This window comes from Neophocaena asiaeorientalis, unplaced genomic scaffold (genome assembly GCF_003031525.2).
Source record: "Neophocaena asiaeorientalis asiaeorientalis breed wild unplaced genomic scaffold, Neophocaena_asiaeorientalis_V1.1 scaffold263, whole genome shotgun sequence".
Lineage (NCBI taxonomy): Eukaryota > Metazoa > Chordata > Mammalia > Artiodactyla > Phocoenidae > Neophocaena > Neophocaena asiaeorientalis.
The window spans coordinates 246557-272099 of NW_020175015.1; the positions used below are offsets into that span (position 1 = coordinate 246557).

General features: G+C 54.2%; 1 protein-coding gene across 1 annotated transcript in view; it reads right to left on the reverse strand.

Annotated features, from left to right (window-relative positions):
* The window catches only part of DGAT2 (diacylglycerol O-acyltransferase 2), a 31559-nt gene extending 6022 nt beyond the window's left edge, over positions 1–25537 (reverse strand). The window contains exons 1-4 of the mRNA XM_024762008.1: positions 25406–25537; positions 11491–11619; positions 5684–5791; positions 5219–5289 (exon numbers count right to left, since the gene is read on the reverse strand). Coding sequence (XP_024617776.1) covers positions 5219–5289; positions 5684–5791; positions 11491–11619; positions 25406–25445 — 348 coding nt within the window. The 5' untranslated portion in view covers positions 25446–25537. The remainder of the gene's footprint in view (positions 1–5218; positions 5290–5683; positions 5792–11490; positions 11620–25405) is intronic.
* Between the last annotated feature and the right edge of the window lie 6 nt (positions 25538–25543).

A 25543-nucleotide genomic window follows, 5' to 3' on the forward strand; every position in this document is an offset into this window, starting at 1 on the left:
CTTCTACTCAAATAGACAAATGTTCTTTTTAAAAAAAACCACAAAACTGAGGTCATATGGTTGATATGATTTGGAAATAATTACCTCCCAAGCATATCATAGCTATTTTTCCTTATCAAAATCCCTCAGTAACATGTCTTCTCATGGCTATGCTACATGGAATAGAATTGTAATCAAACCCTGACTGATGGGCCTTTAAAAAGCTTCTAAAATTTCCCTCAGAAATAATGTTTCCATAAATACCTTATTTTTGTCCTCATGTCTGCTTGCATTCTTGAGACAAACATCAAGAAAGACAGTTCCCGGGTCAAAGGGTATGACCGTTTTGGTCTGGTGGGCTGCCCCACCTCTGGAGAAGTGGCACTGATGACATTCCCACCTGCAGCGCTTCAAGGTTCCCCCTGCCCTGCGCTGGTGCCAGCTGGAGCAGAGCCCCTGGCCACCGGCAGAATGTCAAGAGCCTGGGTTTTCTATGACTCCAGATTTGGGAACTCCCTGACTGAGGGAAGAACCTCGCGCTCAGTTTGTGGGGGCATGGGGTGCTGGTGGTTGGCCTCCGGGAAACTGAAATCTGAATCTTCAGGTGATGGAGGCCAGAAGGGGATGGGAGTGAGGGTGGCTGGCACCCCTCCCAGCTCTGTAACTGCCCGTATGTGTGACTGTGAGAAAGATCCCCTGTGTCGTACCCAGTTGCTTGGGGCATTTGTACTCTTTCTCCCGTTTTGCCTTTGGCGAGCAGATTAAAACTGCTCAAAACCCCAAGTAATCCTTAGCTGCCCACCACATAAATGGGGAAGAGCAGCGGCTGAATCCACGGCCAGTGAGGTAGGGGAAGCCCAGCTTTACACACGCTTCGAGAAGTGGTTGTTCTGAGGTTTTGCCGCAGAGAGCACGTCTGCCCTACCGAATTAGCTCTCGGGAAAGCCAGAAGGAGAAAGCACCCTGTCCTGGTTTCCATGGGCGAGGAAGGCGCTGAGGTGAGAGCGGAGGCAGCCAGTACCGCATTGGAAACTTGCTCCTGAGTTGATGGCTGGGCCTGGGAGCTCCCAGCACAGGATGGGGTGGAAGACCCCGGATCTGGGCCATTCCTTTGATTACAAGGTAGAGACTAAGACCTAGAGAAAGGAGTTGCTGCTTCCCCGGAGGTCACAGCAAATCATCCTCCACCTCTAGACTAGGCCACCCAGCTGTGCTTTTCCCTGGACCTGGGATACAGATGGGCCACCTGGCGGAACCCTAGCTAGCTCTTTAAATCGTTTCCTCCCTCCCCCAAGCCTCTATCTGGTGGGACATTGGTTAAATGAGGTGCCGTGGGGCACAGTGCAGGTTAATGGCCCTTGGTGCAGCACCCAGAAAAGGACGGGCCCCTGATACAGCTTTGATCTGTCTTCATGCCACACTCCCCTCGCCATGGGTGGACAGAGCGTCCATTCAGGAGGGAGGAGGAAGGACACTGCTGATGAAGGCTCTGTTGACATACCTGCTCTCGTGTCCCCTGACTGTTTACCCATGGCAAAGTCTCAGCCCAAGGGGTTGCCCAGGTCAGGCCTGCTGGCTGACATGAGCCTGGGACACATTCCTGGCAAGTCGCCCCTCCCACCCTGCCTCCCTGGGCAGGTAGGGTGTTCAGATAGCCTTGTCCCAGCCTGGCACCATACAGAGGAGGAAACTCAGAACCAGAGAGGAACGAAGACTCACCTAAGCTGACACAGTGGGGCACCACGGCAGGGGAACAAAGGAATGAGAACACAGGTCCTGAAGCAGACACAGCCTTGGTTTCTATACTAGCCCTGCTACTGACTTGCTTTGTGACCTTGGGACAGTCCCTCCTCTCTGGGCCTCAGTAGGTCCATCTGTGAAATGAGACAGTTGGACAGATAGGTGACTATAAGCTCAGAGAGTGTTTCCTAGTCTCTTCTCCAAAGATCCTGCCCGTCTCTCGAGGAAAGGTGACCCGGGCACTGCCCACTCCTCTTCCAGGTAGCTGGTGGTCCTGGGGGCTGCTGTTAACACGTGAGCCCCACCTCTGCTGGGAGAAGGGATGCTCTCTGGGCCAGCTGAGCTGCCCTGGTGGCAAAGAGCAAAGAGCTTCACCAATAAGGGAGTGGGGAGGGGTGGGTGGGCACAGTTAGAAATCATTACCCAACCATTGGCAAGAGGCTGGGAAAAGGGGGTGGGACAGGAGGGTCATACACGACTCCACAGAGCATCAGCCCTGACATCAGGTCACTAAGGCCAAACCCTCCACGCACAGAAGAGGAGCCTGAGGCCCCAAGGGGCAGGGGCTTGGCCAAGGTCAACCAGCAGCAAGCACAGAGCCCAGGTTGAGGCATAAATGCCTCAAGCCCAGCTTGGCTTTGGTCCTGGTGCCTAGGGGCCCTCCCAGGGCCAGCTCACATGTGTCACGTGGCTCCAACTCCCAGCTGTCTTCTTGGAACAGAGGTGAGATAAGGGACACGGGGTTTTGTTTTGGTTCTTTGGGAAGGGCAGAGATCAGTGGGGAAGGGTACCTGTCTGTCCCAGCACTGACCAGCGGTCATCAGGTCATCCTGTTCTGGATGGGGGGAGCTACTGGCCTTGAAGAGGTTTCCTGAGGGGCAGGCCACTCTGGGGCCTGGCCCCCAAGGTAAGGGCCCTAGCAGAGAGAAAGAGTACATAATCCCTCACATCCAACCATAATTTACCACTTTTTATCATATGAGCAGCTCCATTTTACAGATAAGGGTAATGAGGCTCAGTGAGCTTGAGAAAGCATGCCCACGGTCCCATAGGCAGAAAGTAACAGAATCTAGCAAGATCCAAGGGCAGGGGCCAGGGCTGACTCTTCTGTGTCCCCATCAGGGGCCCAGCAGTACACAGCGAGCAACAGTGCTGGCCAGTGAATAGAGTGACAGGGCAGGACCTCAACCCAGGTCTCCAACAGCAAAGCAGAGGGAGGAAGACCCACGGAGTGGGGCTCGATCCAGTGGGGAAGTCTGGGATTGGATCTTTCACAGAGAAACAGGCAGTAGGGATCCAGTGGGAAAGAACCTGGGGCCTGGATTCTAGTACTAGCCTTGGCATGGAGTCGCTGTGCAATTGGGACCAGTCCTTGCCCCTCTTTGGGACTCAGTTTCCTCACCTCCAAAGTGAGAGGGTTGGGTCCTATGATGCAACATCCTCCCAGCAACAACAGCCTTGGATTCCTTGCAGCCAGAGAGATGGGGTCAGGGAAAGGGAGGAGCAGGAATCCTGACCCCAAAGGTCCTGGGAAAACTGGGCTCAGGCTGGAATGGGCAGAGGGAGCTGGTCCTGTGAGTGCAGCGGAGAAATGTAGGGTTACCTGGCCACCTCCCCCAGGCAGCACGCCAGGATGTCTCAGTTGCTGACTCACAACAGCAAACATACACCACCCTGTGTCATGCACACTTCTGCATGCACACACGCTGCCTCCACTTTCAAACCCCACCGATTTCTGCTGGGTTACCTCAGCAGCTAGGGTGTGCCGGGGCTGGGGTACTGAGTGAGTTGGCTAGGGAGGTCGTTCCCCTGCAGGGAAAACCTTCAGGATTCTGCCAGAGTTACCCACAATCCACCAGCGTCACCAACATGCACCAGGGCCCAGATGCCTCTGCCCTGCCAACCTAGCTTGCAGACCACCAGCAGGGGGTCTGATAGAACGTTAACTGAAAGCCAGACCAAGCCACTTTTTATCTTGTCAGGACCTTGAGTTTGGCCCCAGAGAAGGCAGGTGCTCAGAAGACCAGTGTGGGGGACCCAGAGCAGCCAGTGGTGCAGGAGGAAGGAAACCCAGAGATCAACTTGGTCTAAACCAGCTTCATATGGGGAGACTGCACCCTGGCTTCACCCAGGGTCTGACTGCCCTGCTTTTCCTGCCTCCATCCTCCAAGCCTGAGGGAAGCCTGAGGATTCGTCCAAGCTGATTTCCTACAGCTCTGCTGCATAGGGACTCAGCATGCTGTGGTGGGAAGAAGCCAGACTTTGAGGCAAGACAGCAACTGGAATCTTGGCTCAACCCCCTATTAGGCTCATTCTGCTGTGCTACTCTCTGACCTTCAGTTTCCTCTTCTGTAAAAATGGGATAAAATTAATACCCGCCTTACAGGGTACTTACTGTGAGGGTTAAAGGACAGACTCCTTGGGGGAAAGTGCTGGCTCCTAGAAGCTTCCAATAAATGGAGATCCTCCCTCTCCACTCCACCTACTCACCAGCTGCCACATCCCAGGCTTCTTCTCAAACTCAGGTGCTCTCATTGTCTTCCCTGCCCCTTCAGTGCTACTTAGCTTCAGGACGGAGTTCCAGCAGCAGTGCCTCCAGAAGCCTTCCCCAAGCACTTCTGCAATTAGGGTCTCACTCTCCATTCAGTGCCCACCAAATTTTCTGGGCCCTAATTCCCATGGCCAGGACCCCCAGTGACCTACCCATGACTGACTGAGGGAAGTGATATTTCTGTAAGAGCTTCAGAAGGAAAGAAAGCCCCTCACACCTTTTGCTATCCTTGGTTCAGCCCAGATGAACTTGGACTACCTTAGTAGTATTGCTCCTGATAAATCACTTCGTTTTTTTTTTTTTTTTAGTTGCGCCTTGTGGCTTGTGGGATCTTAGTTCCTGACCAGGGATTGAACCCAGGCCACAGCAGTGAAAGTGCTGAGTCCTAACCACTGGACCACCAGGGAATTCCCAATCACTTCCATTTTAAGTTATGACTTTAATATTCACTGAAAGGCAGAGAAGCAATGGCCATAATATCTGCTATTATACCTGCTCCTTACATCACCCAGGATCTCAGTATCTGAAACACCTTTTAGATCCAAACGCTAGAACAACTCTTGTTTCCCCAAGGAATAAATAAACTTCTTCCTTTCCCAAAATGAGGACCAATAACTATCATGTTTCCCTTTTTGCCTTGGCTGCCAGGAAGCTCAGAGGTGACCATGAAGCTCAACCACTGCAACTCTGTTGACCCTTATGGGTGAAATACTTGTATATTTTCCCCGAATTCCTGATTTTTCTTTTTACCTGGTATAGCATTATACGTATCCTAAATTGCCTCAAATCCTGCATAAAGTGGGGTAGAGTATCAACAGATGCTCATAGTGGGAGATGTCACATGGTTCAACCCAGCACATGTGGTCACTGTGCGTGGGTGGGTTAAGGCTTGAAGTCAGATTTCCCATCCATTCCCACCCTCCCAAGGTAACACCCACAAGTCTTTACCTGGATGGGAAAGTAGTCTCGAAAGTAGCGCCACACAGCCCAGTTTCGGACCCACTGTGACCTCCTGCCACCTTCCAGTGAACAAAATACAGTGTTGGGAAGGAGTAGGAGTGGGAGAGAGTGTTGTTCAGGCAGAGCCACTGTGAACCCCTGAGCTAGGTGACCAGCGCCCTATGCAGCGTCCTCCTCCCTCCCCCTGGGCCCCTTTCCAAGTTCATTCCCTCACGTTTTGCAAACCCTGGATTGAGTGTGAGCTCCATGAGGACCACTATGTGACCTTAGAGCCATTATTAACCTCCCCCCTCACCCCCCCCATCCAGAACCACAGCCTGGCTTAGCCCAATGCTATTCACATAGTAGGTGCTAAGTAAAAAAGGGGTAGCACCCATGATGAGGAACTTCAGCTTGTGCAGGAGGGAGTGTCCCGAGGGCGAGGGGGTCGGGCAGGGTGACTTGTGCTCTTACCTTTCTTGGGAGTGTTCCAGTCAAACACCAGCCAGGTGAAGTAGAGCACAGCAATGAGCCAGCAATCGGTGCAGAACGTGTACATGAGGATGACGCTGCAGGTCACTCCTGGGGGGAGGCAGAAGGCTCCCGGTCAGGCCTGTCCTCCCTGGGTGGGCTTCAGTCCCCTCTGGGCATGGGGTCACCAAGTGACTGAGTGTTTACCATGGCACTAAGCTAGGCACAGCTGGGGCCCTGGGCAGAGGGGGCCCACAGCCATGGCGGGGGGCAGGGTAGGAGGGCAGGGGAGGAGCCGGCTCACGGGGACACGAGCCTCATTTCCTAGGCTCTGATGGGCTGTCCCGGCATCGAGGGGCACGTGGGCTCCATGTTGTCTGGGCAGCAGTGCCAGAGGTGGTGGATCTCTTGTGAAGCTGTCCTTAGAGCTGTTCTTTCTGCCCCTCCTGGCATGTTCTCCCCACCCGAGTGTCCAGCATAGTGACTGTGGATGAGGGGAGGGACCTGCCAAGTGCCTCTATGTCTCAGGACTTGGGATGAGTCACTGTCTCAAGTGTGGGGCAGCATGACTTTTACCCCATTTTAGAGATGAGAGCACTGAGGCTCCAGGGGGAGGTAACTTGCCCAAGGTCACCCAGCAGGAGTGAGGCAGAGCCAGGATTCAAACTCAAGTCTGACTATTAAGTCCAAAATCTGCACCAGGCTTTAGAGATTCACTAAAAATTAGAAGCCCCAGACTGCCACTGGAGGGACCTGGGAGAGTGGGATTCCTGCCCCAGGAGGAGGGCTGGCCCCCTTCCAATATAACCAAGCACCAGGCAGTCCTAGGCCAAAGCCCAGAGCCCATCAGTCCCTCTCTCAAAACCCCCAGCAGGACACTTGAAGACTCCCTGGGACCAGCTTCCACTGGTCCCTTTATTCTGGGCCTGCCGGCCATAAGGTTGAATAACCTGGCACAGAAAGCCCTCATCAGAGCTTCTATCCTTCCAATTTTTACCGAGCCTTCAAGGCTAAGCTCAGACCTCACCTCAGGAACTGTTCTCCGGTATCATACTGTCCTCCCACACGGACCGCTCACCTCTGAATTCTCCACACTAGCTGGGTCACATCTTCTTTGCCCCCTGTCACTTAGCACAGGACCAGGGACAACAGGTACTCATGCTTGGGAGAAGCATGGCCTCCGTCCAGCATCCCCTCCACTGCCTAGGAAGGGAAGCCAACCCTGGTTGTAGGCACACCCTCTGGTGGGCGCTGCACTAGTCACGGGTGCTCTAGGGCTGCCTGGCTTTGGATTTCATGCTCTCTTCTTCCCACCGTGCTCAGCCCCCTCTGGTTTCCCGAGGGAGAGGGGAGGGCCGGACACAGACACTCCATGAGGCTAAGGGCAGGAAAATGGTGGTCCCTTGTCATCCACAACGCGGTCCTGTTCTAAGCCTCTGAGCTAGCCTCTCCCCAAGGTAGCTAAAAGTGGTACAACTATCTTGGGAGAGGCGGTGAACATAGAGTGGCCAGGTGTCCAGTTTTTCAGGACCAGTTCAGGAGTGTGACGTCACAGACAGGGAAGGTGAGTCTCTAGGGAAGCATTTGCAGCCTGTAAAACCCTGTTAAAGGCAAACTGTGAAGTACTGGAGGCAGCTTGGTGAATGGGTGTGACTAAGTTAAGACCACTTACAAAGTCACTCACATTGTTGAGCAGTTTGCCTCTGGTCCCCATTCTTAGGCCTAGAAAAGGGGTCACAAGCCCCCTAGACTCCACAGGTATCCAAGCGCCTTCAGCGGCTAGGTGGATGCTCCGGGTGGGCCTGGGCAGGGCCATGAGGTTCAGGCTAGGGTCTGAGCAGCCGAGAAACCCAGCTGCCATCAAACGCCTAACTCTGGCTGGGGGGTAGCGGGATCAGAGTGGGCAGAGCCCCAGGCTGCCCTGCCCAGATGTCTGGGCTCTCTGGGAAAGTGGGAGTCCCTACCTACTGTCCTCACTCTGGTGCTAAGGCAGCCTGGGAGGAGGAAAGAGAACAGATGGAGAGTCCAGAGACAGCATTCTAGTTCTGGACTTTCTCAGCTGGGGGGCCCCGCTCGCTCTCACCCCTGTGTGTCCACAGCCCCTATCATCTGTCTCATCGTTATCTGGGTCCCCCATTAGACTCCTTACAGCAGACGGCCCTTCAGCCCCTGAGCTCCTTGGGAGCTGGAACCAGGTCAGATGAACTTCTCCAGCCCTAGCAACCAACACAGGAAAGGTTTATTGAGCAAAAATGAATTACACCCACCAAACAACCTGCCTTTCTCAGAGTCTAATCCCAGTCCCTGAACAGTGGGCTCCCTGATCTATCCCTGTAGATCATGCGGCTGCAGCAGGAACCAACCCCCCTGGGGCCAGGAGATGCAAACAACTTCTGGCTCCACATGCGGAAGGTTCAGGACCCACCTTTACAATCACCCCACCCCACACATCATGGTCAAGCTGATGATTCAAAACTCTGCTCCCCAAGGCCCGTTAGCGGGCAGCCTATGGCTGCTCACTGCAGGGACGCAGCAGTGGAGCCCAGGAAGAGCACAGACACGCTCTTCCATGAAGTCGGGGCCCTGCCGCTCACTGGCCACAGCCCATCCCTGAGCCTCGATTTCCAACAGGGTATTGGGAGGACGACACGAGATAGTGTGTAAAGAGGACTTAACACAAAGATAAGTGTCCAACCTGGAGATCCATGGACTTGGATAGGGAAAAAACCCAACATCTTAATTTTCACCCATCTCTTATAGAAATTTCATGTTTCCTTCATTTATGTACCAGACCACGGTAGTCTTAGCAGCAGCCCCTGTAGGCAGTGACGCCAATAGAAACCAAAAGTGTTTCCGTATCACATTTATGGCAGTTGGGGATATCTTGAAAAATCATTTATTCTCATCACTAAAGAATTATAGTGGGGGCTTCCCTGGTGGCACAGTGGTTGGGAATCTGCCTGCCAATGCAGGGGACATGGGTTCGAGCCCTGGTCTGGGAAGATCCCACATGCCGCGGAACAACTAAGCCCGTGAACCACAACTACTAAGCCTGCACGTCTGGAGCCTGCGCTCCGCAACGGGAGAGGACGCGACAGTGAGAGGCCCGCGCACCGCGAGGAAGAGTGGCCCCCACTCGCCGCAACTGGAGAAAGCTCTCGCACAGAAACAAAGACCCAACACAGCCAAAAATAAATAAATAAATAAATAAATTTATTTAAAAAAAAAAAGAATTATAGTGGGATTTCCCTGGTGGCACAGTGGTTAAGAATCCACCTGCCAATGCAGGGGACACAGGTTTGGTCCCTGGTCCAGGAAGATCCCACATGCCGCGGAGCAACTAAGCCCGTGAGCCACAACTACTGAGCCCGTGTGCCGCAACTACTGAAGCCCGCGTGCCTAGAGCCCATGCTCCGCAACAAAGACAAGCCACGGCCATGAGAAGCCCACGCACCGCAATGAAGAGTAGCCCCTGCTCGCCGCAACTGGAGAAAGCCTGCGCGCAGCAACAAAGACCCAGCGCAGCTAAAAAAAAAAAAAGAATTATAGTAATGATTATGCCTGCTGCTAGATCTTTTTAACGTAATAACAAAAAAGAATGTGTCACCGTATGTGGAATTCGATGTCTTAATGTGTACGTATTTATATTTTAATACCATTGATTTCCTTTGAAATCCAGCGTACTTTGTAGTACACATTTTAAAACTCTGAATAAAGTTTATAGTCTTTACCAGAATACCAGAGGGATCCGTGGCACAGAAATGGAGGAGAGTCACTTTGTTCGAGAGGGAGGCCCATGGGGCCACAGCAGCCTTTGCAGCTCCAGGCGAGCGCCTGCCAGTAGATTTGGGTGGCAGCGGGAGCGAGTGGCCAGGGCTGCTCAGGACAATTATTAGCAGCCGCTCAGCACACCTGCCCACCCGAGCAGGCTTGGCTCCCACCTACGCAAGGGCTCGGGAAGATGCCGGGCCGGTCTCTGGGCTGTGGTTAGGCTCGATCTATTATTAACCTACAGCTTGGGGCCAGTCCCTGCCGTATGCTGCACGGGTTGGGGTTCTACCGGCTGCTCAGCGCCCCATCAGCCAAGCCCCAACTCACTAAGACAGTGGGATAGTGGTGGCTTCTGGGTGCAAACGGGGACTAAGGGAGCTGCTACAGCAGACTAGGGAGGGGCTTGGAGGCTGGAGTCCATGGGGTCTTGTTCTGGCCCCATTACGTCCTTCTCATGTGATTCTGGGCTAGGCTCTTCCCTCACTGGATCCCTGCTTCTTATCTGAAAATGGAGGGGTTACACGGTGCTCTCTACTCCGAGATTCTAAAAATTGGCCAAGCAGGCCAAGTTGGAGGTTTGAGCCCTCAGGGAGCCAGGTTAATTTGCTCTGTTCCCTAGACCAGTGTTTCTTTATCTTGTTGAGGCCCATATGTCTCTGCAAAAATCTGAGGACAGCGATGGTCCTTCACACCAGAAAACTGTGAACGTACTTTCACGTATAATTTTGCGCCTAATTTTAGGGGTTCACGGAACCCCCTAAAGCCCGCTCTTGGGCCTCAAGGTGAAGACTGGCTATTTCAGACCAGGTCCACTAATTCCGGACTCCCTGGTGAGTGCTCTGGGCTTCTGCTTAATCCTTAACTCTGCCTCTGAATGAGCTTCACCATCTCGGAGAGTCACCGAACCTCTGTGAGTCCCTATTTCCTCACCTGTGAAGTGGGAAGTCAAGGAAAGACAGACACATCAAGTGCCTAGTCCACTGAGGGGGCTCTATAAATAGCAAGCCCCGTCCCATCCCTCTGCCCTGCCGAGGGAGGGAGGGGCAGCTGCTGCCCTGGAAATGTGGTCTCAGAGGCCGCCACGCCTACTGGGAGCACGTGGATCAGCACTGACACGGTAATTTCTGATGATCCCCGTTGGCCTGAACGATCCTGAAGAGCGGGCTGTCCCGAGAGACTCACTCTACAATGCTCGGCAACAGGTTTGTCTGCCCTGAGGTGCTGGGGAAGTCACTTATTATGCTGAGGACACTGGGGCCTGGGGAAGAGGAGAGGCTGCTGGGAGAGCAGGGCCTGGCCCAGGCCAGGGGCCCTTTCCTCCTCCTGGACAACCTACGGTACCCTGATCCCGGTCTGGATGGCAACCCAGGGGACGGAGGCACCAACCTGGACCTGCCGGAGAAGCAACCAAAGCACTGACGTGGGAGGTGTTGAGAGTGACAAGGAGAAGCCTTGAATGGGCTGCAGGAAGCAGCTGGGGACCGTGCTCAGCAGAGGGTGGATGAGGCCTGGGCGGGGGCTCTGAGGGCACTTCCCAACAGCAGCTCCCTACACTGGGGGCCCACCACGCCCTGGCCCCGTGCGACATGTGAGACAGCGTATTCCTCACGTTCAAAATGAGGAAACTGACTTTCAGGGAGTTCAAGGAACCTGTGTAGTCATGGAGCTTGTTTGTGGTGGAGTCAGCACCATACCACCCTAAGGCAAAGCAACATACCTGTGGGAAAATGTCTGCTGGGAGGCAGGGCAGCATGTGGGAACAGCACACGCTTTGGGGGTCCTATAGACCTGGACCCAAATCTGTGTGACTTTGGACAAGTTACTTACCTTCTCTGAGACTTGCGCTTTCTATCTATAAAATGGGAAGCATACCACCACCTCCCAGTGAATCTTGGTGAGTCCTCATGCATGCCTGGGGTAGAGCACTTTATCGGGGACCCAAAAGGTGGGAGGTGGGAGGATGCTTTTACCCCTCACCTCTCCAACATCTGTTGGGGAGGTGGTCCCGGCCTGCCCTCACCCTCTAAGCCCCGGCTTACCCATCACGAGGAAAGACAGGACCCACTGGAGTACCGAGATGACCTGTAGCTGCTTTTCCACCTTGGACCTACTGAGCCAAGTGATGGAGAAGAGGTCCTGGAGGGCGGAGAGGATGCTGGAGCCAGTGCCTGCGGAAGAAGAGAGAGGTCAGCCTGTCCACCCTTCCCTCCAGCCTCAGAGTCCCCATCATCAAGCTATCTCCCACAGACACCTTCCTAGACATGAGAGGCGCACGGGCCAACACATCAGACAGATCTGGACTCACATCCCAGCCCTGCCACACAACAGTTTTGTATTGATAATTCTGGGCTGTTCACATGCTTTGCTTCCCTGTGTCCCAGTTTCTACATATACCCAACGGGAATGATGTCCCCCCTCAAAGGGTCATTTTGGAGAACAAACAGGGTATCCAAAGAGGCTAGGGGGAGGCTTGCCATAGTTGCCAGTTTTCTTCCCTCCCCTTCACCCCAATCAAACTCCTGTCTTTATCCTTTATCTGGATCTAGTACAAATATTTAATCTTTGCTCTCTGTGTCTGTGAGGCCAAGGACAGAGGGCCAACATCCAACCTGCAATGTTTTTTTCCTCCAAGTGTACTTTGCGCACCCCCAATCCTTGACCCACGCCCCACCCCTGTATCTCCAGGACTAATACCCTTTCCCAGTGAGCTGAGCCCTCCTGCCCCACCGCCAACGCCACTGATACCACCTTCAGAGGGATTCACACTTAGAGCTTCATCTCAGTGCCCAAAGCTTGGGGCCCAGAGAGGAACCAGCCAGGAACCTCTGCTTCCAGTGGCCAGTGAGCTTCGGAACACTGAGGGCTGCAATTCTGTTTGCTACCAAGCAAGTGCCAAGCTTATAAGTTAGGACAAGATGTGCCCAGTTAATTGGCTCTGTGGCCGTGGCCCCAGGATGACGCCCTGGACTCCAGCGGCTGATGGGTAGAGGGACCGGAAAGCCTGGTGATTGCAGAAGAGGCAGCGCTGGGGAAGAGCATGGGCGAGGCTCCTGACATAGCCCATTCCTTCCGGCAGCTGGACCAAAGGAGTGCCCCCCTTCAAACCTCCACATGCGCTGAGCCCCAACTGCACGCCCTTCGCTCAGCACATCTTCACCGAGTGCCTACCTACCGTGTGCCGGTCAAACATTCCTTCACACGACCCGCTCTGCCAGGCCCCCCGCTGAGTCACAATCTTGTCCTTGAGGGTCTCGTGACCTTTCACCCTGGCCTACTGTGGAAGTGGGAGGGCGAGCGGTATAAGGGCTTACACGCGAGCCCTTGTGTTTCTTCAAAATCTGTATTTCAACAAGGTTACAGCAGAGATTAGAAAGGGACACAACCCTCATCTGCTGAAAGTTAACAATTACTTTGACTTTCGGGAGGCATGTAAATAACACCAGGCCTCAAGGCAGACACATCAATCCTGGCCCCTTCACCTGGTCTAATGGAGCAGAAGGAGGGGGCTTGGCACGGCAGAAGAGTCGGATCCCAGCGCCAACCGTGGCTCCACTCGCTCTGCGACTTCAGGCAAGACCTCGAGGGCGCACAGCCGTATCCCCAGGGCATGGCACATACTGGGTGCTCAGCAGTATCTACCGCTCCACAGGACACCTGGGGCGGAGGTGGTAGTATGTGAACTCACCCAAGCGGATGAGTAGGCTGAGCTACACAGGCATGCCAGGGGTTTAGCACATAACTGCTCCTTCGCCCTCTACGTAAATATCCTACCATCACAGCCGTTTCTACCTTCACACTTTTCCAACACCCCATCCTGGAGCCCGAGGGCCCTCTGGGGTCATCTGGTACAGCCCAACTGAACATTTGGGGACGCTGAGGACAGGAGCAGTGACTCGTCTAGGGTTCCCTAGCCAGGGCCAGAACCTAGGATCCCTGCCCCCTGCTCAGGGTACAGCAGGTCCAAGGGTGGCCTGTGCTCAGAAGTGGGGAGAGTGTACTGGGGGAGTACAGGCGGGAGGGAAGTGAGGTCAGGCATAGGCCTGAATCCCAATCCAAGGGTCGGTCTGCCAAGTCATTCCCTAGCCACTGGGAGTGTGCGGGATGAAGGGAAGCAGGGGCCATGGTAGACGAGTCCCTGCCCTGGGTCTGGGGCAGGCTGGGTGCCTTGGCTGCAGAGAGGATAGAATGTTCTCCAGCACCTTCCTACTCAGAGTCTGGTCTCGGAGCTGTTTAGAAACGCAGGGCCCCAGCCTGGATCTACTGAACCAAAATCTGCATTTTAACAGGACACTCAGTCCAAAGTCTTAGGTAGGGTAAGCTTGGGGTGGGGGAAGGATGCAGGGAGGAGCTGGGGGCCTCCACCTTCTACTGGGCAGGGGAAAAAAGGTGATGGAAGGAAAGGCATCAGACATTGTCTCATCTGACCACTTCCTACTGCAAACTGGACCCCAAAGAGTGCTTGAGGAATGTCTGAGGAGTGCTCAGAGAAAGGGCTGTCTAGCCTCTGCCTTTGGGTCAGGACCAACGAACTGGTCGCACTCACTACATGGAGCTCTCCTGCTTTGGAGGTGGGGTACGCATAGTAAGTCCATATTGGTGACACATCCCCCACTGGAACAACTGAAAAATTCTTCCTTGTTTCCTAATCCAAGTCCGTCTGCTATTACAGGTCTCTCACAATTAGCTAAAGTCAGGGTGCAGGAAATGTAGACTGTCTTATTCAACCATCACCCTGTTATCCACACAGAAGAAGAAGGCCTGAAGGGCTCCCACAAGCCCCAGGGCAGCTTGGCCAGAGCTAGGCTTTTCCCACACTCCCCAGTCTGTCCTCCCTGCCTCGGCCCAACTACCGCCCATAGCCCGTGCTGCAACCAACTAGGAAATGCAAAGTCCACTGAGGAGTGGCAGGTGTTCCTGTGGGCGGCACAGTGAGGGGGCTGCCTGGAAGGGGAGGCCGGGAGGGTGCTGCCACTCTGTGTCCCTCAGGCCTGGGCCCACTCGGCTGCCTCCTGGCCAGATCATCCCGACCTGGCTGACCACAGAGCCCAGCCCTGGGAGCTGGCCTGCCCAGGATGCTGAACCACAGGCCCAGTGGAAGCCCCCTGTGGATCTAAGAAATATCCAGTCATTGCTCCCCTGCCTAGAAAGCCGTTCCTTGCCTTGCCCACCTGATGACCCCCAACAATGAGATAAGGCAGCTCGTCCTTCAAAACCCAAACAGGTGAGCCTTTGGAGAGAGGTCACCTTTCCTTCTCTGGGATTATCAGCTCTAAGGCCCATGCAAGCGTGGAACCCTCTAGGGCCATCTCACCAGCCCCCATCCATCTTGGAGAGAAACTGTCAGTAGATGAAGTCGGGAGAGGCCAGCAGAACAGAGAAATAAGAGAGGACTGGAGTCCTCCTTCCAGGTTCCCACAGCCCCTCACCTGGTACCGACTGCTGATTACAAGTCCGCTCTCCCATCACACTGGGAGCTGCCCAAGGGCCTGGGTCTGATCCATGGCTTGGTTCCCAGTGGCCTCTCGGAGCCTGGCCCAGAGTCAACACTCAGCAAGGTTTGCTGAGCAAAAGGACGAGCAGGTCTCTGCTCTGGCTGATCCTCAGGCCCCCCTCCCCAACCCCTGGCTCTCTCTCTGTAGGGCTGGGTGACAGGTAGGCGGGCCGCACGGCCCATGCAGCTTCAGGGCCTCCAATGCACTTCCATAGGCACTCTGGTTCCTCACCAGTCATGTGAGTTTGGCATCATCACTGCCATTTTGGTGGTGATAAAGGCTCAGGGAAGTGACACAGCCAAGGTCACTTGGCCAGAGGGTGGCAAAGTTGGACTCAATTCAGGCCTAACTTCTAGGCCTGCGTTCTGTCCCTGTGCTGCAGGTCTCCCCACGTTCCTTCTCTCTTCTCCCCAAAAGAAAGTGGGGGAAGGCTGGGAGGCGACAGGAGAAAATGCATGACCTATTTTCCTCTAGAGGGGCAGGCATCTTGTGCAGTAAGTTAAATGGCAGCAGGCCTTGGGGTTCCAGTCCCAGTTGTACCACCATCTCCTGTGTCACCTTGGCCAAGTCACTTCACCTCTCTGGGCTTTGGTTTCCCCACATATAAAATGGTGGTGGGGAGGATGAATTTTATGATCTCTTTGACTGCTTGGACTCTGGTATCCACCCTCCTGAGGATACCACCTAGAGGCTCACCACCCTGCAATAGCCCTGGTACAGCTGCCCGGCAGATGGGAAGTGGGGTTTCAGCTGGGCACCCCCAGGTCATTGCCAGACCTCACCACTCAGCTGTCAGCATCTCCTCTGCCCCAGTTTTGGCTAGGAGAGGTCCTTCAGAAGCTGGTAAGAGACGCCAGTGCTACAATCAGATGTCACCACTGCCACTACCTTCATACCCAGCCTGACTGTCCTCAAGACCTGGGTGTGACCAGCAGGGAGCCACAGCCTGGCCAAGTCTCAGCTCCAATCTGCTCTCTCGTCACCCCTCCCCCAGCCTCCGCCAGCACACTGCACTCCCTGCGCACCCTCTCAGCGCCGGTCCCACTGCAGCCAGTGTCTATTTCCTTGGTCATCCTCCTTGGCCAGCGTCTCCTGGGTTCCAGGGCTGGTACCTGATTCATCCATGTGCCCAGAGCCCAGCCAGGCTGGCGAGAGAAGGAGCTCATAGGGGTTTATTGCATGAATCGACAAATGCCGAAGTCCCAGAGGCAGCTGAAGGCCTGGATGCCCAGGTCAGACTGAGTTGCCTGACAGGAAGGCCCCCAGCCCTATCACTGAGGACCCCATAGAGATGGGGTGGGGGCGTGAGCCTCTCTCGCCCTCTCTGAGCATGAGTTTCCCTCACCCCACGATAAGAACAGAACCCACTTCCTACAGATGTCTTATTTTCATCAAGGAAGACGAGACAGGCCACAGAGTAACTTGACTCATTCTATGAAGAGAAACTGGCAGTAACCAATCCAAACAGCTGCTCCAGGGCACCACTGATTTCACCATTTATTTTATACAGTTCCTTTGCTCCTGGACTTGGGGAGGGCAGAGTGGGTGGAGCTGCCAGAGAGGCCCAGAGCAGCTCTCTTACCCCCAGAGAGGAACCCCCTGCCCCCATGTCTATACGGAGCTTCCCTGCCCCACAGCACTCTCCGGGAAGGTAGACAGGCAGGGATGGGCAGCCCCATTTTACAGAGATGGAAACTGAGGCAAGGTGAGGCCAAAAGATGTTAAGCCACTTGCTTGAGGTCAGGGTATAGGGGAGCCAGGACTCTCAGCAGGCATTTGAGTTCTGAGTCCCTCATCATTTCAATGATGCCAGGCTCTTGAGGGCTGGTCCCCACTACACAAGCCAGTCTACACCCCAACTTCAGGAACACACCCCTGGTGAAGGGAGGGCTGCCCCTCTGTCCCAACCATGTCCCAAGTTTCATGGCAGGTGGGGATGGGTGTGTATCGCCTCTTTGCCCAACATCTGATAGTAAAGTGACCAGGCCGCATCCAGGACTGATGCAACCACGGCTTCCTCTCGCACAGGCTTGAGGGGGCAGCGTCGGAGCCCCAGTCCCCGTAATCTGAGAAAGGGCCTTGGGCCAGCCCTGGCCCAGCATAACTCTGTGACCTGGGGCAAGTCACTTAGCCCCTCTCAGCTTTAGTTTCTCATCTGTAAAGTGAAGGTAAGAACCCCTACCTACCTGTCAGGGTGGTTGGGAAGGTAAAAAAAATAAATAAAAATAAAAAATGCATGTAGGTCCATTTGGCATCTGTTAGGTGACTGACACCTGTTAGGTGATTAGCTCTCGTCATGGCTTTTACCACTGACCAGAGTGGGAGGAGAATTGATGAGCAAACACAAAGTTTTTCAAGATGTGTGTGCTCATGAGGTTGTGTGTTACGAGGAGAGGGAGCAGAGTGGGGGCATTGGCCCGGGAGGCTCCAAGGAGGTGGCGAGGCCTCAGCAGGGCCTGGAAGACAAGATCTGGGAGGCGAAGAGGAGGAAAGTGGGCACTCAGGGTTGGGGGCAACTGCTGGAATAGAGACTCAGACGGAGTTACAAAGAGGCAGGCCCAAACCCAGAATGCTCAATGACCCAGGAATGGGGGTTCACATTTACCCAAAACAGATGCTGAGAATAGGAAAGATGGAAAGGGCTCAAGCAGCCCAAAGTAGGCTCCTGGAGGAGGTGGGTGGGGACAGGGATAAGCATGGAGCACTTCTGAGGTGCCCAGCACTGTGCCAGCCACTGGGGAAATAGCAGTGAATGCAGCAGGTCAACTCTCACCTGTTAGGGGGCTTAAATTCTGCCGAGGGAGAGACAAAGCACCGACACATAAATGTAGGATGTAACATCAGGCAGTGATGAGAGCTATGAAGAAAAATAAGCTAGAGGGATAGGCAAGAGGATCCTCCCCTGTGGAGGGGAGGCATGGAGCAAGGCTGACTCCCCTCCACGGGGACACTGGAGCACACATGACATTCTTGGGTCAGGCCTCTGGGTGGCCCACACTGCCTCCTCTACCCTCCTTAGCTACTGGCATCCTGGGAAGGGGCTCACCAGCCTGGAGAAGGTGCAGAGGACAGGCGGACGGGCATCAGGAGAACCTGACCTCCAACTCGCAGGAAGTGCAGCCTTGGTGAGTCACTTCCTGTGCAAGCCTCAGTTTCCTCATCTGTACAGTGGGACTAATACCTACCTTGCCAGATTCTTGGGAGAATTAAATGAAATGATGCATAGGCAAGAGCATCATAAAAAGTAAAGACCCGGGTGAATGTGGGGTAATTACCAAGTCAGCCTGGGTTTCCTCTCCTGTCTAGTGGGTTTCACAACCCCTGCCTTGCCTTGGAGCAGAGGCACTGGCCTCAGTAGACTTAGGATTCAAACCCTGGCTCTGACTATTGTTTAGTGTGAGACCCTGAAAGTCACTTCCCCTGTCGAAGACTCGGCGTCCTCCTTTGTTATGATCCAGAATTGTTGGGAGGAATCCAAATAACTTATGGCAAAGGGACAAACAGCGTCTGGCACCTCTGTTAGAGAGCTAGAAAGGTGCCAGCGAGGTCACAGGGATGTGGACAGCCGCCACAGGTTCCCAAGTGGGGGAGTCACCCCGCTCACGTCTGCAGCCCCAAGGATGCCACACCTGGGCCCAGCCCGACCTAAGCTCTGCCCTGGTCCAGCAGCTGCCAAGTGGACAGTGAGGAAGTCGTCCCAAGCTACTCCAGAGGGCTGGGCCCAGGTGTATAGGGGAGCCAGAGGCAGAGGGATGGACATTCTGACTCCTGGCAGACCCTTTGAGGTCCAGGAAGCTAGTCCAAGTGCCAAAGAAATGCCACGTCTTCAAGGCCAGAGGCAAGCTCTCTTCCGGGTCCCCTTCCCGCCAAGCACCTTTCAGCAGGAGGCCTCACGTGTGATGATGGGGGACAGTCATGGCTCTGCAGGGTCGTGCCTTACCATGCCATACCATGCCTTACCCATTCTCTGCCTTACCACATACTCAGCCAGACCCTTCTTCCCTCTAGGAAGTCTCCCTACACTCTTGGCCCTGCCTGCCATCCCTCCAAACACAGTCCTGTCACCTCCAGGCCCAATCTGCTCAGTCACTGAGCTCACACTTACTGGGTACCTACCAGGCCCTGAACGCTGGTCCGTCAGAGATGGGCCTCATCCTTCCTGGCCGATCCTTCCTCGGGGAAGCCCTCCTCCCCCAGCCCATGTGCCCCACCTCACCCTGCACTCAGCCTTTCTCATTCTGGGAGAGAGTGTGCATTTGCTCATCTGGGTCCCTGTGCCCAGCATGGGGTCAGGCACAGAGCAGATGCTTGGTCAATGTTTGCCAACTGGATGCTCGAGGGACCTGCGATGAATAAACAGGGCCTGGACAAGAATAGAGATGATGGACCTGTGCCATGGCAGAGGGTCAAACGGGAACTTTCTGGGGAATCAGGAGGGAAAGGTCTCCTCTAGCTGGAGGGGTCACGATTAAAGGCAGGGGCAACAGTGGAAGGTTCCAGAAGGAGGGAGAGAAGGGTGGAGGCCAAACATTAACATTCATTCAGCGAATACTTTCTGAGTATCCTTTACAGGCCAGGCTAGGCGCTGCTCTAGGGTGGGAGCTGCCACCCTGCCTTGCCTCTGCTTCTTGGGCTCTTGTGGGAGGAAGAGCTCCACCCCGGGGCTGCCCACCTCAGCTATGGCTGGGGAGACAGGGCTGTGAACAGTGAGGCACAGAGGGTAAGCCAGGGCCAGGGAATCCACTGGAGGTACCCAACTGGCCTGGAGGATGTTGTCATGGATGGGTCAGGTGAGATGTAAAGGATGAGTCAGTTTGCCAGGCTGACAGGAGGGAGGTGCAGGGTCAGGACCCCAGGTACTGGAGTCCCACAGATGGCACTGGAAAAGGCCTGGAAGGGGGAGAGCACACAACTTTGAGGAATTAACTGCAAACAGTCCAATCAGGTTGAAGCATTGCAACCATGTGAATGGGTGAAGCTAGTCGAGAATGTGCAGGGGGAGTGAGCCATGGAGGACTGGAAATGCCAGGCTGGGGAGTCCTGGGATCCATCCTGAAAGCAGGGGAAATTGCTGCCCACCCCTTCCATTCCCTCCACCAGCTTCAGATGGTGTCTAAGGGCCCCGAGGCAACTAGCCAGCCATTCACCCGTCCCAATCCACTGGTGATTTCTTTTCTCGAAAGACTAATAATCTCCCCTTTAAGGGTTAGGTGTTCTTTAAGTAGGTAACCTTAAAGCAAATTAGGTGTCCTTAAAGCAGGGCCCTCTGGGACATCTGACCCAAAGGTGTCCCTGGAGGACCCTGGAGGTGACTGCTGAGGACCCCAATGGCCTGCTTTCTCTACTACCCCCACCTTCTGACACATTAAAAAAAATAGCTACTGAAGTGGGAGGGGTTGCCATGGCAACACCACCAGCTTGCGGTTATGTCACCACCAAGGAGTCCTCAAAATAGGCCCTTCTCACAATACATGGGCAAGTGTGGGGAGCTAGGTTCTTCTGGGGCACTTACCTGGGCCCCAAGCAGGACATGAGCCCATTTTCACAAGGACAAGTTGGGGACAAGAATGAGTAGGAGGTTGACCCCCAGGATCCCACAGCCATCAGGGGCATGATCAGAATCACACTTCTGCAGCAGAGCTGGAATGAACCCGAGGGGGCTGCCTTATGCAGCCCTCCTTACTGTACAGACAAGGAGGCTGAGGCCCCAAGAGGGCAGGGTCTTGCCCAGGGTCACACGGGAAGCAGATGCAGGGTGAGCCTCCTGGCCACTAAATCTGCTCTAATAGTGAAATGAATTCACATTTCCTGCTTCTGTTGATTTGTCCAAAGGGTCTGTGTGTTCAGCTTCCTTGGGTCTGCACCATAACCTGGGCAGATATTCTTATCATGCATTTGCCCGTTCTATAGATGACGATACTGAGACTCCTGGCCCTAAACCCTCAAAACTGCCAGCAGCAACTCCACACCCAGGAGGCTCCAGAAGTGGTGGAGGCCAAGAAACTCTGTGCACCAGGGGCCTCTCCCAGCAGCTCTCAAATCTCCACCCCCAACCCCTGCAAAGGGCACAGGCGAGCCACCCCAGGCCTGGATACAGCAACCTCTATCTCCCTTGTCTCTCAGCACACCAGGACCTCAGCTCAGGTTGGTAGCCCAGAGACCCTGCAGTCAGACTTTCCCTCCCACACAAATCTCATGTCTCTATTTATTCTGGTCCCTGTACCTGAAGGTTCTTGCCTGTCTTGGTAACACCCGTTCATCTTTCAATATTCGGATTGACTGTCGCCTCTTCCGGGAAGCCTTCCCTGACCCCAGGACGATTTAGCTGCCTAACCCTCACCTCCAGGCCTCCACCCATGCTTCCTTCCCCTTTCACTATGTGGACCACCGTGCACTGCCATCCCCCTAGTCTCACTTCCTCAAAGGCAGGGACCATGGATTGACCTGTGTGCAGCACAGAGTCTGACACACAGAGGTGCTCCATCAATAAACTGAAGGGCCCACACGCGAGTCCCCACTGTGAGAAGCCTTCCTGGATGTCCCAGAGCTGAGTCTGCCACTCTCCATAGTGTTGGAGGCTGTTGCACGTGTCACACAAAATGAATGACAAGGACTAACAGGCGAGTCACAAGTTAGTTTACAAAGCGCTTTCCATTCGTGTTAACCTAAACCCTCACATCCTTGAGAGTTTGAGATTTTCTGATCCTATTTTCCATTTAGGGGGAGTGAGATACCCAGAGCAGAAGTGAAGCCAGGGCTGGAATCCTGGCTCTCTGGCTTCTAAGTCCTGGAAGTAATGGGGGAAACTGTGGTGAGCCCCCCGCCCTCAGCACTCAGCCCTGGAACCGGCTCCTCGTGAGACTGTGGTGTCTCCAGAGCAGGGAACAGCTGCAGGCCCAGCACCCAGCACGGGTGGGCACAGAGGAGGCCTGAGGAAGAATTGAGAAATCACACTGAAGCAAAAAGCAGGGCTTCCTGCCAAGAGGAAGGAGCAGTGCTCAGGAGGGCTGAGGTCCCATTAATGATTCATTCATTCAACAAATATTTACTGAGCACCTACTATACACCAGGCACTGTGCTAAATGCTGGGACAAACACTGAGAAAGACAGACAGGGTCCCTGTTTCCAAAGGGCTGACATTCTTCTGGGGGAGACAATCACCTAAACAGATAAGTACACATGAGAATTTAGGTAATGAGAGGGGCTATAAAAAATAAAACAAGATGGGGCGGCTCTCCAGATGGTGTGGTCAGAGAAGGCCTCTGAGAGGAGACTGAATGGTTGGAAGCCAGCCATGCAGTGACCTGGGCAGAGGGCAGCACATGCAAAGGCCCTGAGATAGGACTGAACTGGTGGGAATGCTGGGGGAGCTGGAAGACCCCTGGCAGTTCTAGAGCACGACATGGTAGGGGACGAGGTTGTGAGGCCATGAGGACTGCTCACAGGGGGCTCCACGGCCACAAGGAGGAGTTTGGAAGGTTTGGAGTACGATGAGGGGCAATTGGCTGTTCCCCTGGCCTCAAAACTCTGGGGCTCGTGGCGCATGTACTCATCAAGGCAAGTTGGGGGAGCTTCCTGAAAAAGCTTGGGAAGGGGTGATCTGCCACTCCCATCATGGTCTGGGAGCAACCTACACTCATTCAAGAAACGACCACCTACAGTGGCGAGAGCCCTGCACTCAGCCCTTCACGGCTTCACCACACTTCTCTCTTGGTTTAGGTGGCCAACGACTGGGAGATGGATCTGGGTTCTAACCCTGGCTTTGATAACCCTGGTCCAGTCCCTTCTCTCTGGGCCCCTCAGTGTCCCATCTGTAACGTGAGGGCTGTGCCAGATGTAGCGTTCCCAGAGAGCTTTGATTTTATGACTCAAGTACTTGTTGCTGAAATCAGGGGTGGGAAGATGGGGGTGTGGCAGGATTTCCACACTGGCTAGTGAATCACCTAGGCTGCTAATAAAATATTACTCTTGGCTCTCCTTTCCCAGCCCAGAAGGGCCCTCAGTAGCGCAGATAGCCCCAAAGTGGCGTTTGTGCATTTGGGCAAGTGGCGTATGCAAGGAAAGAAAGCTATAAAGAATTGGGAGAGGGAGGAACATGAGAATGATGTACTCATCCTATGATTTAGGACTGGCTTAGGTGACTGTCAATCCTTACTTCCAGAGTTAGCCTCCAACAATCCAGCCTCTTAGTTTCACCTCCTACCAAGTTCCTGCTTGCACACTCCCAGTGATGGAGAGCTCCATCCCCACCCACACCAAACCTGTTGCAATCCTCAATAGCTATCAGAAAGGATTCCTCCATTACATCAAATCTGCCCCCCATGATGCCACCCCTGTTCCTGGCCTTGCTTTTCAGAGCCTCACAGAGCAAATCAGCTCAGGATTTTACTGGGGCTGCCACCATTTCGTGCTGGGTCCTGTGGTGAACCCTGGGGATAGAGGCAGGCATCAGAGGGCTTTGACCTGAAGAGCCTCACATCCAGGGGCAAAGGCAGGGATGCGAATATGACTAACTGTGCATTCTCCACCCCTGGCACAGGTAAATCCTTCAGATATTAGAAGATACCAACAGAGATGCCTGTCTCCCTGATACTTCCAGCACACACCCACCTACCCATGCACCCACAGCTGGCCTTTGCTCTTGGTCAAGAAACCAGACACCAAGGTATCTATTTCAATCTCACCCATCACAGGTCTTCCCTTCACAGAAGCCATGGCTCTCCTTGAATACCACCACCAACAGGATGTTCACCACCTCCCAACAATGGGACCTCACTGGCAGAGGCAAACCAGGCCACTGGGGAGTGTCTTCAAAGACCAAGGATGTAAAAAAGCAGGTCTAATGGAGATGCCAGATAACACAAGATTTCCTTCAGCTCTCTGCCTTCCCCACCCAAGTCTTTCACCAAAGCGGAGCCCAGACACTGAGCAGTGCTCAGACCAAGAGGGGCAGATAATCACACCAATAGTCACACGGGGAACAACGCCAATGCCCCAGACACGGTTAACCTGTGATACAGCTCCAGGGTGCTTACCTAGCAGCCACTAGAATATTATAAGTGATTTGGAGTACCAGGAGGAAATACTCATGATTTAACATTAAGAGAGAGAAAACAGGATTCAGAACTATATCTACATCACGCTTTGAACTTTATCTAAATAATGTGTACAAATAAAACTATAAAGAAATATACTAAAATGCTCTTAGGAAGCTATTTTTGGATAGTCAATTAACCAGCAGTTTTAAATTTTCTTCCTGTTTTTCAAAATTCCAATAATTCATATGTTTTATTTTTATAATGAAGATGGGTCGAGTAGGCTACTGTTAGTTACTGAAGAAAAATCCTAAGTAGGAGAGGTTCAGCAAGCAGAATAAAGACTTAGGTGGAGGGAGGGAGGATTCAAGCAAGACCAGGACAGCTGTGAGAATGTCCCAGGCTCTCCTGGATTTGTATTTAATCCCCTGGCCAAGGCACCTGTTAAGGAAACCTTGGGTGGGTCATGCCTCCTCCCATCTCAGTTTCTCCAAGTACAGGTGAGAGGTGGGGGACATGGAAGGGATGCTCTTCCTTGAGGGGGCAAAGCTCTGGAGTTTGATCTCCACTCTGCCCCTGATTCACGGAGGGCCTCAGTTGCACACCGGTGGAACAGGGGCCCGGGCCACACTGGAGGGCACCCAGGGTCCTCTGCCCCACCTTCTAAGTGTGCCAGGCTCACAGTTGCTGCTGAGTGGGCTCCCAAGCCTGGGCTGAAGAATGGGTATGAGGAAAGGAGACAGTGCGGGCACACCTGTCCCAGCCAGGCATGTTCCTTGTCTGGTGGCTGCTTCAGGGGATTGCAAAACCCTTGCCACTCTGCCCCATCCAGTGCCTCACAGCTTGATCCACCAGGTGAGGAGAGAGGGTGGGAACTGCCAGGGGCCAGGAGCAATGCTGGGGCTTGGAGAGGAGTTCTCAGCTATCACTCCATCTCACAGGCTGGAGAAAGAGAAGTGATGTAACAGAGGTCCCCAAAATCGATGAGTGCCAGAGTGGAGAATGCACCCACATGACTACCATGCCAGGTTGCCTGGATCAGACCCGGTAACCATTATTCTAACCTCATCTCAGACCCAGGTGAGTTGGGGGGAAGAATGGGAGTGATGGTGGGAGAGAGGGCGGCAAACTATCCCAAAAAGAAAAGAAAGGGGTTGGGACCTCGGCCCCCATAAGCGACCTGTCCTCCAGCAACGTGCCCCCACCTTACCAACACACTCCTGCCTGCCTTAGAGCCTTTCATCACATCCTTTCCTGAAAACCTTCTTGCAGCTGCACTGCCCCAGGAGAAAGCCCGCAAGGCCCTGCAGACCCTGGGCTGTAACAGATCATGTCCCAGACCCTTAGCCCAGCTCCGAGAGCTCTCAGGGGACAGCATGGCTCCTCAGTCAAAGCTCTCCCTCCAGTGAGCTGGGCCCGATGCTCACCTCGCAGGACCCCGGAGTAGGCGGCTATGAGGGTCTTCATGGCGAAGCCGGTGCAGTCGGGGCTCTGCGTGAAGCCGCCTGACCCCGCGCCCCTGGCCCGTGCCCCGGCCGCCTGGGCCAGGGCTCCGCTCCGAGCAC